This window comes from Dasypus novemcinctus, chromosome 29 (assembly GCF_030445035.2).
Source record: "Dasypus novemcinctus isolate mDasNov1 chromosome 29, mDasNov1.1.hap2, whole genome shotgun sequence".
Taxonomy (NCBI): Eukaryota; Metazoa; Chordata; class Mammalia; order Cingulata; family Dasypodidae; genus Dasypus; species Dasypus novemcinctus.
In genome coordinates, this window is record NC_080701.1 from 21390213 (window position 1) to 21402784 (window position 12572).

Genomic DNA, 12572 nt, shown 5'->3' on the forward strand with positions numbered 1-12572 from the left:
GCAAATTGAATCCAACAACGTATTAAAAAACTTACACATCATGAACAAGTGAGATTTATTCCTGGTATGCAAGGCTGGTTCAACATAAGAAAATCAATCACCGTAATACACTACATTAACAAATTGAAGGAAAAGGCAGACATCAAGGTATGCATTTTGGTAAATATTTGATAAATGCATGAATGAATGACCCAACACAGTCTCGAGGAAGTAGAGAAAGGAAATGTTCAATCAGAGGAAGTTTATTTGGGCTGGGGGCATAGATTTGCTTGGCAGCGATGGTTGTGGGGACAGTTTTATGGACAGATTTGGCTGGTGCTGAGCCTCAGGATTTTTATTTTCCTTTTCCTTTCAGGACTAAAACCTTAAGTCACTGCCCAGCTGCCAGCTGATATATGCTGTATCCAAACCCAGGATACAAGATGCAGGTTTCCAGCAAAGCAGTGGGGTCCTCTGGCATTTCTGAGGTAAATCAGCCAGGGGAGAGAGACCTGAAAACTTAAACAGAAAAAGAAAGCCAGAGAAATTCAAATGGAAAGGAGCAAAAGGGATGAGCTGAAAGGAAGAGATGCATACATTAATGAATGGTGTCATCGATAAACTGTCATGGATAGAAGGCTTTTTGTTTTCCCTTTGAACTTTTTATTCTGAAATAATTTCAAATCTAGAGAACAACTGCAAAATAACACAAGACCAATACTGAGAAGTTCGACATAAGCCCGCCCCTGCCAGATACCCAGATCCACCAATTCTAATGTTGTGACACACGTGCCGTATCATTCTGTCCATCTATCTAACCATCTTCCAATCCGTCTGTCTATCTATGTATCTATCCATTTTCTAAACATTTGAGGGTAGGTTGCCTATATCATACTCCTCGAAACATAATACTTTCATGTACATTTCCTAAGAATAAGGATATTCACGTATGTAACCCCCTTAAGTACAGCTATCAAGGTCAAGAAATTTAACATTGATATAAACCTTCAGGCTATGTTCCAATTTTTTCATATGACCTAATAACGTCCTTTTGGGCCTTTTCTCCTCCATTATTAGATTCAGTCCAGGATCACGTATTGCATTTAAATGTCAATTGCCTCTTTAGTTGCTCTTTTTAAAAAAATGTGGGAACATATATACAGAGAAAAATAATAATGTTCATGGATTGGGAGTCTCGATATTCTCCCTGAATTGGTAAAAAGATTCAATGCAATCCCTATGAAAATCGTAACTGAAATTTTTTTAAGATTTATTTATTTATTTATTTATTTATTTATTTCCCCCCCCTTCTCCCACCCTGCTGTTTTTGCTGTCTGTGTTGTCTTCTCTTCTCATTTTTTCTCCTCTAGGATTCACTGGGATTCAATCCTGCAGACCTCTGATGTGGAGAGAGGTTCCCTGTCAATTGCGCCACCTCAGTTCCTGGTCTCTGCTGCACTTCACCTTGACTCTCCCCTTGTCTCTCTTTTGATGCGTCATCATCTTGCTGCATGACTCACTTGCGCAGGGCACTGGCTCACCACGTGGGCACTTGTGCTGGCACTCACACGGCACTGGCTTGCTACATGGGCATGCTTTCTCTTCTTCTTTTTCACCAGGAGGCCCCAGGGATCGAACCCAGGCCCTCCCATTTGGTAGGTGGAAGCTCTATCACTTGAGCCACATTTGCTTCCCCCTAACTGATTTTTACGGAAGAATTGATAAGCTTATTTTAAGATTTATATGGAAAACAAAGGACGTATAATAGCCAAAACTATTTTTAAAAAAGAAAAACAATGTTTGAGCACTTACACTACCTGATTTCAAGAACAACATGTGACTCTGAAGTAATGAACCAATTTTTATCTTTTGGGTTATAAATTGTAATTTCATAAAGACAGGAAATGATACAGCTCTGAGATAAGCATGTAAGTCAAAGTGATGACTTCAAAGGATAATTCTCATTTGTACATAATTCTCTGGCATGATTGCTGAAAAAAAAAATCCATGTCAAAACAGGTTTTGCAATCAGACAGAACTGGATTTATATCCTGGATACACCACTTTCCCCTCATTGTAAAATGTGGTGTACAGTGTAAGGAATGAGACAATACAGCATAGAAGCGAAGTTGTGGACTGTCCCATTTTCTAGCTGCGTGGCCTTGGGCACGTTCAACCTTCCTTCTGCTTCACTTTGCTCATTTGCCAATCAAGGATACCAAAAGTGCCTCTTCATGGGGTCGTGGTGAGCATTGCATAAATCGATAAATCTAAAGCACTTAGAGTCTGGCACAGAAAAGGTGCTCAATAAATATTACCTACTCTTGCTTTCCCGGTGTTGTTATGAGGACTTTAAGGTCGTCATTTTTGTCAACCACCAAGCACAGTCCCTAGAAGCCAATAAATGTCAGTTTCCATCTCTCTCCAGGAACTTAGTAGTGTCTGGGAGTATATGCTTGCAGTGTACTTTGCGATCTTGAATTTCAACTTTTTCGATTTTTTTTACCATTCTTTCAATGTTCAAAAAAATACCTGATAGACAGAATTTATAATGCAGAAATGGAAACCTTAAAGCTGGATGTCAAATACTACTGCAAAGAAACGGTACCTGTTAGAGAAAAATGGCGCTCCCTGGGACACGGAGACAGGCTTGCAGACAGGCAGGAGTTTACTGGGAAGCTCTCCCAATGGAGAGGGTCTGAAGGTTAGACCAGCCGGTGGAAGTGCAGACGTGAATTGATACAGGGCATCAAGAGGCAGAAAACGTTCGGAGGGGAGGGGGTTAGACTGAGTATAGCCTCTGGTTAATAAGGGGTTGTAAAAGTGAATTCTTCCCTTGCTCGGCTTGGGGGTAGTAGGCTGGGAGGCCGGGTATTCTCGGAATGCAGGGGCTCTGGAAGGGGTGGGTGCTTATCTGCTCCATTCCCACTGTGATAAGTCTTATCCTCGGGGGGAAATTCGCTGTTCTCCGCACATAGGCATCTTGCTCAATCCATCGGAATGGAGTCACAGCCTTACGACCTCTTGACCACTGCAAACCTTGTAAGCACGGGGCTCTAACACTACCAGATGCAATAGCCAGGGGTGTCCCTGCGCTCTGCTATGAGGAGGTGGACTCAGCTGTGAGGGTGGTTTGAGTCCCAGAGCGACACCACGTGCTCGGCCAGGAGAAGGCAGGTGACAGCCGTGTTGCCCACAGCCTACAGCTGGCCTCAGAGTGCACAACTCCAGGACCACGGCAGGCGGCCGAAGGTGTTCACAGAGCACAAACCGGGGAGCCCTGGGGACACTTGCGGATTTTCATTAGGGATGTCGAGGTTAGTTGTTTAATTTATTACAATATACAAAAGCGAGCCGGATTTTAAACCAAGGGACACAAAGCAGAAACCTTGCAGGCAGCCTCTGGGCTGTTCCTCCGGTGGAGGTCTGCAGCAGGTCTCTGGGACGGGGAACCAGATCTTGGTTCCGCTCATGAGAAGGACACATCGTCACATGTCGTGGGCTGGGTAGGAGGGTCGGGGTCACAGGTTTATGTTGGGTATTTTTCCAGAAAAGAAGAGACTCCCCTTCTCCAAGCAGCAACAGCAGTGAACAACAGAGCGTCTCAACACCGCCGAGATGCCCTCCGGGCCTCACCTAGACCACCTCTTGTGGCTATTTTGCAGAGCGCTTGATTCCCTCTTTGTCCTGGTTTCTGTGCCTCACAATAGGGTGTGGAGTTTGCTCTTTTCCTTTTTTTAGGAGGTATCAGGGCTCGAACCCGGGACCTTGTACACATGGGAAGCAGGTGCTCAACCACTGAGCTACATCCGCTCCCCAGTGAGTTGTTTTTTTTTTTGCTTGTTGAACCAGGGAACTAGTACACGGGAAGCAGGTGCTCAACCACTGAGCTACATCCGCTCCCCAGTGAGTTGTTCTTTTTTTGCTTGTTGAACCAGGGAACTAGTACACAGGAAGCAGGCGCTCAACCACTTGAGCGACATCAGCTCCCCTGCCTTTTCTTTTTAATACATATTTTAAAATTTATTTTTAAGAGATACTTTGATTACATAAAATGTTACATCAAAAAATATAAGGGATTCCCATATGCCCCACTCCCCACACCTCCCACTTTCCCCCACATTAAGAACTTCTTTCGTTAGTGTGGTACATTCACTGCAATGGATGAACACGTTTTGGAGCATTGCCACTAAACACGGATTAGAGTTTACGTTGTACTTTACATTCTCTGCCATTCAATTCTGTAGGTTATGGCAGGATGTATAATGGCCTGTATCCATCATTGCAATGTCAGTCAGGATAATTTCAAGTCCTGAAAATGCCCCCATATTACACCTCTTTGTCCCTCTCCCCGACTTTTAAACCCTTTTAATGGAGCACTAAGAAAAATGAAGCTCCCTGACAGCACATCTGGTCTACCCAGGAGAGAACACTTTCCAAACTCCACCCTCCTCTCCCTTCGCTCCTCCTCCCGTTTTCTCTAGTTAGAGCCTCTGAGAATAAAGAACTTTCTCACTGGGAAAGGCTAGTGGTCCGCTGGAGGTGACCGCAGCTCTGACAGAGTTATGTTTTCGTTATCAGTGGCACCTCAACCACATTGACAAAGTATTCCCGACAAAATGCGTGAGATATTTGAACTTTTTACAACTATCTGCTGAGTCAGCTTTTCTTCAGCTATTTGAAACTCTTCCCAGAGAACACTTCCATTCTCGCCAAGCTTTTACAAATCAATATGTACTTTCTCCACCCCAAATCCTCCGCTTGGGTATGTGACAACATCCTGAACTCTAGGAGTCCTCTGGCCATAGTAGTGTGAGGATAATGTATAAACAGGAAGTCAGACCTTGATGTATAAAACAGCAACGCTAAAGGATATCTGTTGTAAATCCAAATCTCTGTTACAAGGGTGGTGCTAATGCTAAACATAATGCTTTGTGCTTAGGCGATGGTTAGTTCATTCATTGAGCAAATACTTACTGCATATAAACCACAAGATAGGAATTGTGCCACCGATGAACTGGATACAGGGATAAGAAAGCACTTCTGCTACTGAAGACCTCATATTCTAATGGGAAGATTGACAAGTGAAGTATATTGACAAGTCCATCATAAATACTGACAAGTGATTCATAAAGTAAGATTAGTAAGTGCTGTATCTGAGGAATTAACAGGTACTACAGAAGTACTGGGGGGGGAGGGGGTAATGCTCAAGTAGGGTAAATGCATTTATCAACAGTTATGAGTGTGTTCTATGTGCCAAAAAGTGCTGGGGGGGGGGCGGGGCGCAGTTAGAACAAAACAAATTCCTTTCTTAACTGCGCTTACATTCTAGTGCAGGCAAAGCAATACCAAAAAAAGATTTCATATCAGGACGCAGTATGGTTTCACAGAGGAAGGGAGGCTCTAGGTGGTTCTACCAGGCAGAAAAGAGCATGCCAGTCTTTATTAAAACAACACACACACTCTCTCACACACACACACACACCAGGACGCAGTATGGTTTCACAGAGGAAGGGAGGCTCTACGTGATTCTACCAGGCAGAAAAGAGCATGCCAGTCTTTATTAAAACAACACACACACACTCACACACACACACACACACTGGGGATGGGGTGCAGGGAGATGGGACTGGTGTGAAAGAGCACGATATGTTCTGAAAGCCGAGTTGTTAGGGACGGCCCGATCACAGGATACAACGGGAAGGGACAGAGCGTGTTTGTGTGTCTTTCCCCTAAGACAGAGTTTGGAAGCGGATTCACTGATTGTCAGAGCTGAAGGGGCTCTTAAGAGGTAAAGAAGAACTTACTTATTAAGACAGATGAAGGCCCAGAGAGGAAGGAGGACCTTGCCCCAAATCACCCACATAGTTGGGGATGGAACCAGGACTAACCGGGTTTTCCGTACCGCTGCCTCCAGGCCCGACGCTGCCCTTTCCCAGAAGGGGTTTGGGGAGAAGGTCACGCCCCGGGAAGGCAGTCTTGGTCCCGCAATCTGGCACACACCACCCCTACTGGTTCCTCTCGGATGGCTGCCCCGCGCCGCCTCTGACCCTCGGTGCCCCTGCCAGGCTCCCCGCGGCAGCTCCCACCACACCTGCCCGCAGCCCCAGCGCCCCCGGCCCGGCGGGCAGGGAAAGCGACGCCTCCCCGGACCGCGGGGACCCGGGCGCGCACGAAGGGCTCCCGCGCGCTCCACCTGCTGTGCTCCGCCGCCGCGGGGTGCCCGGGCGCCGGGTGCCCGGGGCGCCCCGACAGCTCCCGCCGCGCGCCCGGAGTGCCCTGGGCGCTCAGTGGCCCGCGCCGGAAAGCGGCGGGGACGGCGGCGCAGGCCGAGCCCCGCGGTGGGCGGGGAAGCCCCGAGCAGCCCCCCTCCCGCGGCGGGCCCGGCGGCGGGGACCCTACGGCACGGCCCCGGCGCCACCCCGCGGCCCCACCCTTCGCCCTCGGCGCCGCCGCCGCGTCCCCGCCCCGCGCTGCGGGCCAGTGTGCAGCCGGCGCGCGGGACGGCACGGCCCGGCACAGCCCGCGCGCCCGGGTCGCCGCGATGGGAGGCGCCCACTCGCAGACCCCGAGGGCCCGGGAGGCCGCCGGGGAGAGGCCCCCGAGACCCGCGGACCCCGCGTGAGTCCCAGCGCCCCCTGCCCCGGGGGCCGCCGTTTGGGGGGGGGGGGGTGGCGGGGCAGCCCGGAACGCACGCGCCCGGCACTCACCCCAGAAGGGCCGAGAGTCCCCGCTCGCCGCGGAGACACGAGGGCGCCGGGTCTGGCCTGCAGGGACGCCCCGCCCCGAGCCTCGCCCCGCAGCGCCTCGGTGGCGCCCCGCGCGGACCCCACTGCGCCCGAATGGAGACCCCCGACTTTTCCCGCACTTGGCCACGCAGAAAAACGCACGTGTCCGGAGGGGCTTGGAAACATACCCCGGGGCAGAGCGTTTGCCGCGAGGGGTGCGGATTAGAAAGCGATCGAGTCTGCAAGATGACTCGGCCCCCGTGGGCCTTGGGGAGCCAGGGATTTGGGGGGGCGGTGGTGGCTTTTCTGGGGGAGATCCAGGGATTCTGAGGCAGTGCTCGCTGCGTGCATGAACTCCGTCTTGTTTGCGCCGAGGGCTTCCTGGTGATCTCAGAAAGAGGGCTGGCGTGTGGCAGCAGCAAGGAGGCTTTTGTTCTGGGACGGCAGCAGCTGGGGACACCGAGTGCCGTCCTGCGAGTGTGAAGCGACATTGTCAGAGAACGTCGTTTAGGGCCAGGCCCGCAGCTGGAAAGGTGGCCGTGCTCGTGGGCGGGGGAAGGGCGAGACCCTCTTGCATGCTGGCCCCTTGTAGAGGGTTTGCGGTCTTGGGGGCGAGGCCGAGCCGGGGAACCCGCAGTCCTTGTTTGCATCCAGTCACTGCCAAGGCTGTGGAGTTGGAGATCGCAGACGGGCAGCCCCGCCTCGGCTGCGGGAGGGGCCTGGGGATTCTCTTTTCCTGGCAAAGTGGCTTCCCGAAGATTCGCACGCTAGTTGTGCCTCCTGGTGTTTACACACGGTCGCTCATCTAAGTTGAGTTCAGGCAGTTTATCAATAAGAATAGCTAAGATTTATCTCACGCTGACCGTGGGGGAAGGCACTGTTCTAAACGCTCTGCGTGTTATTTTATCCCCCGGAATACTGCGTGTCATTTATTGTCCCGATTTTACTGGCGAGGAGACTGCAGCACAGAGAGCTTAAGTAACTTGTCAAAGGTCACACAGCTAGAAAGTGGAGTTGGGTTTTCCAACTCCAGAGCCCACGCCCGCGGCTGCCTCCCACCAGCGTTAGTGCTACCCTAGGAAACAAACCAAACTTTTGTCTCCGTTGGCAGAACACGCCCCCTTTTTTTCTTTAATTCTCTGACGGTGAGGGAGAAGTCAAAAATTAGCAGTGCTTAATAAGTAATCGGAAGAATTGCCAAGGTTGATTTAACTTTTAAAAAGCAAACATGAGAGGCAGTATGACTCCGAGATGAAGGTGGGTTTTGGAAACAGCTCTGGGTTCAATTCCAGACGTGCTCCTTAGCCATTGGAGAGCTTTTGTCAGTTCTTAAACTCTGCGTGTCGGTGTCCTCCTTGGTCAAACAGGATAATAACACCACCTGCTTCATAGGCTGTTTTGAGGCTGACATAACATCATGCATATTTGAATAATGAGTTATAGGCTTATCTCTGAGCAATGTATTATTTTAGCCAAGGACAAAAGTTGGTTATATTTTAACCGTTGTGAATGGGTGGCAGCGTTGACTGTGTAACTTGGAAGTAAATATTGGAAGTATTCATTGATAGTATACCGATGACATAAATTCAGTGCTGTGTGAGGAGGGCTCAGCTGATACAGTGAGGAATTTGATTGTGAGTTGTTAAATTATCCAAGGGTTTGGCAAGAATAGAGGACCCTCCCCCCTCCAGGGTGGTTTCGCCTGTGTCTTCTGTATTTAGCAAAGCTCTCCTAAGAACCATCAACATAAAAACCCATGTTGTCTTTGCCTGAGAATACAGTCGGGAGATGGACCCTTCCCCACCCAAGTGAATCAGTGTTTAGGCTCTGCACAGAGTGAATTCCTAAAATCACTTGACATGCACCCGGTGAAAGACTCTAGAAATAGGCGATTCCAGATTGTAATAGACATAAAAGCCAAAAAGTATGCTCTTTATCCAAGCCAGCGCCGATGCACAAGCTGAACGTCTGGGTCCAAGAAAACGGAGGGTTCATTGTCACGGGCTGCAGATTTCCTGCCGGACATGTGGCTGTCGGGATAACACTGACCTCAAGGAAGTCCCTCTCAGCCTGTGAACTTTGTCGAAATCCGTTGTTCCTTTTTTAAAAAAGAAAGGCTGAAAAGTCACATGACCCATGCATTAATACCAGCTTTTTGTCTTTTGAGGGAGAAGTGTTCCAGAATGTTCACAATTTGCATTTCAAAATAATTTAATCAGGTATTTAGTAACCAGAAAGTATCTAGAGTAAGCAAATTCATAGACAAAGAAGGTAGATTAGGAGTTACCAGGCTCTTGGGCAGGGAGGAGTAGAAAGAAGGAGTTACTGCTTCATGGGTACAAAGTTTCTGTTTGGGATAATGAAAAAGTGTTGGTAATGGATAGTGGAGATGGTAGGTAGGACAACATTGTAAATGTAATTAATGCCACTGAATTGTGCTCTTTAAAGGTTTTATTATATATATATATAAAATACCACAATTAATTGTACTCTTTAAAGTTTTTATTATATAATATAGGAATCCACAATTAAAACTGAAAACTGTAAAAAAAAATTAAAACTGAAAAAAAAGAAACCAGATAAATATCTGCTTCCAGAGCTCTCTTGTGAAATATAAACCACAATACATGTACATAAAAAGAAATGTCTGATTTTAAGGTAAAACTCATGATTGGTGAAAATTGAAGCTATTTGGTAAAGGCTAGGAGAAATTTCGCTTCACTTATTAAGGGAAGCTGCAAAATATGGTGATTAAGAGCAGAGGCTATGGAGTTAGGCAGATGTGGGTTTGAATTCCAGCTAGATCACTTGCTAGCTTAGTTTAGGAAGCCTTGGAAAATAAGCATTTAGCTCTTACATTGAGCATATTTCTCCATTTTTAAAATGGTGATAATAATCATATCTACCTTTTGAAGTGGTGTATATTATAGTACATAGTAAGTGCTCAATAAATGAGCTACTTTTAATATATTTACATGTATATGCATCTAAAAGCCAAATACTATACTGGGTTCTCTGGGATGTGTATTCATGAGTAAGGCAGCGTCTCATCTGATGGAAAGTTCGACTTGTGTGCTAATTCAACAAGGCCTCTTAGAGAGGCAAGGTAATGAATTTTTTTCAGTCAAAATTTTCCTCAGTTAAATTCTGTGTCCCAAAAGTGCTATCAAGAGGATGGAAATGCATTTGGGGAAAACACAGTTTGATGAAATATTTGAAATCACTGCTTCCATAGTTGATTGTTTTTGGCAGTGTGACCAGGGTTGATTATCCAAGGGTAGTAAACACTTTGCTGGAGTTGAAGCAGAGCCTATTACTCATTTGGGAATATGGTGTGTAACCAATTCCTCTTGTGCTTGTTTAGCTTGTCTGCCTGGAATGCAAGATGTGCACCTGTTTTCAATTCTTATTAAATTTCTAGACCAATCTTTGTTTGTATTTGGAATATACCATAATGGACTGGGTCAGTGGCAAAGTGAGGAGGCGTTTCTGGAGTCGTGGATGTTTTTACCATGCTTCTTTCTGAGCATGTGAATTAGATGCAGGGTACACAATGTTCTAGCGAATTACAAAGTGAACATCATCTAAGCTAAAGGACCCCCTGATGGACAAGACACTGTAGGACAGATGTCACTGACATGAAAGAGGAAGATGCTGACTTGAAAGTTTTAGATACATAAATACATGGCTTAAAATACAGAAACTTGGGGAGCAGCATTTCTGAAACTCATCATTTTCAGAATCAATTTTTGTTCACCACCTTCTCCCCATTGTTTTGGGTTTTTTTTTTTTAAGTTTTATGTTATTTATTTATTTCTCCCCACTCCTCATTGTTTGTGCTTGCTGTCTGCTCTTTGTGTCTGTTGGTTGTGTGCTTGTCTTTCGTTTTTTAGGAGGCACTGGGAACCGAACCTGGGACCTCCCATGTGGTAGGCAGGTGCCCAATAGCTCGAGCCACCTCTGCTTCCCTTCCCATTGTTATTAAAAGGCATTTAAGGGAATCAGACATGGCTCAACTGATAGATCGTCCACCTACCATGTGGGAGGTCCAGGGTTCAAACCCAAGGCCTCCTGGCCTATGTGATGAGCTGACCCTTGTGCAGTGCTGATGCGCACAAGGAGTGCTGTGCCGTGCAAGGATGTCCCCCATGTAGGGGAGCCCCACACTCAAGGAGTGTGCCCCATATTGAGCCGCCCCTTGGGAAAAAAGCACAGCCCACCCAGGAGTGGCACAGCACACATGGAGAGCTGACGCAGCAAGATGACGCAACAAAAAGAGACACAGATTCCCAGTGCTGCCGACCCAGAAGAACCCACAGCAAATGGACATGGAGAGCAGACAATGGGGGGCAGGGGAGGCCAGAAGGGGAGAGAAATAAATAAAATAAACTTAAAAAAAAAAAAGGCATTTAAATTTCCATTTGTTATAGAAGTTTTTATAACGTCAATATAAAATGTTTTAGTGTACAACTAAGAGAAATATTTGTAGAAACTTTGTGGAAAAGACACAGAAAAACCAACTTTATGAAGAAAAGTTAAAAGAGTTATTGTATTTAACCTGGACCAAGGATCTGAGAGATGTGGAATATATATAATTTTTAGGAAGTAGATGTTGGTTGGGTGCTCTTCATCTCCAGTGAAGCCAACCCAAATGAAATGGTGTGAATTTGCATAACAGTGGACTTGCTTGTGTGTACTACCTTGAGTTTAGGTGGTCCAACTTCTAGACTGTGAGGGTAGTTGAAAGAGCAAGAGTTAATAAGGGAAGACTCTCTCTTGGTCAAGGTATGGATTGACTCATGTCCCCACAAAGGCTTGTTCAATTCCTAAGCCTTGGTCCAGTGGTTGCGAACCCATTTGTAAATAGGAACTTTGAAGATGTTATTCATCAAAGTGAGGCTAAACTCAATCAAGGATGGCCTTCATTCACTATGACGAGTCCTTAAAAGCAAAGGAAAATTGACACGGGGGATGTAGGAGTCAGTTGGAGACAGAAGGAGACAGATGGCCGTGTGACAGGCAGAGATTGAGTTTTGGACTGCCAGCAACCACCACGAGAATGCTACAGACTTCAGGAAAAGAATGGCCTGGCAACACCTTGATTTTGGACTTCCAAGTCTCCAAAACTGTGAGACAATAAATTCCTGTGTTTTAAACCAACCAGTCTGTGATACTTTGTTATAGCAGCTGTGGCAAACTAAGACAGATAGATGCTCTATCGAGGTAGATACTCTGAGGGAGGTCAGGTATAGTTTGTTTGTTTATTTGTTTGTTTGAGGTACTGGGACTGGGGATTGAACCTGGGACCTTGTATGTGGGAAGCTGGTGCTCAACCACTGAGCCACATTGGCTCCCTTAAGTCGGATGTTTTTGTTCGTTTGCTTGTTTGTTTGTTTTTAGGAGGCACTGGGAACCGAACCCGGACCTCCCATGTAGGAGGTGGGCGCTCGATTGCTTGAGCCACATCTGCTCCCCGGGTATAGCTTTACATCACAGTTTCATCCCTCTTTTAGCTTCAGTAGCCATTTGTGCTCTACCCCCATCTCTGCCAGACAGCTTCTCCCAGCTGGTACATGTTTCAGTATTAAAGGTCAAGAAGGAGAGAGCAGGGAAAAAGGCAGCTGTTGGTGTCATAGCTGGGGAAGTGGATTATCTGAAGTCTGAGTTGGCTAATAGAGTAGACTGTGGGAACGTAGGAATTTGCTCACCCACAGTCAGAGAACTGGTGCCAGCCTGCATGGCCGTAGAAGAGGGAGGTGCGTGTTCTGATGAAGCGCACTCAGTCCGCCCGTCGTGGGCACCTTTTAAAAAAACAAAAACAAAAGACCCTTCTCTGATCCTCATTTTTTCCCCCAGATTTTTCTC

The 12572-nt window shown here is 47.0% G+C and overlaps 1 protein-coding gene and 1 long non-coding RNA gene across 6 annotated transcripts in view; both read left to right on the forward strand.

Annotated features, from left to right (window-relative positions):
• Positions 1-354: 354 nt before the first annotated feature.
• Positions 355-2410, forward strand: LOC139437843 (uncharacterized). The gene is made up of 2 exons (XR_011647753.1): positions 355-467; positions 1350-2410. It is a non-coding gene; the product is annotated as an uncharacterized lncRNA (long non-coding RNA).
• Positions 2411-3273: 863 nt separating this feature from the next.
• TACC1 (transforming acidic coiled-coil containing protein 1) overlaps positions 3274-12572 on the forward strand; it is a 111791-nt gene continuing 102492 nt past the window's right edge. For 2 of the 5 annotated variants that reach the window (XM_023590121.2, XM_071212664.1), the window contains exon 1: positions 3274-3296. In XM_023590121.2, coding sequence (XP_023445889.1) covers positions 3289-3296 — 8 coding nt within the window. In that variant the 5' untranslated portion in view covers positions 3274-3288. Of the gene's footprint in view, positions 3297-6427; positions 6601-12572 lie in introns of those variants that run through there. The other 3 variants (XM_004446442.5, XM_023590261.2, XM_004446438.5) reach the window with 3 other exon arrangements.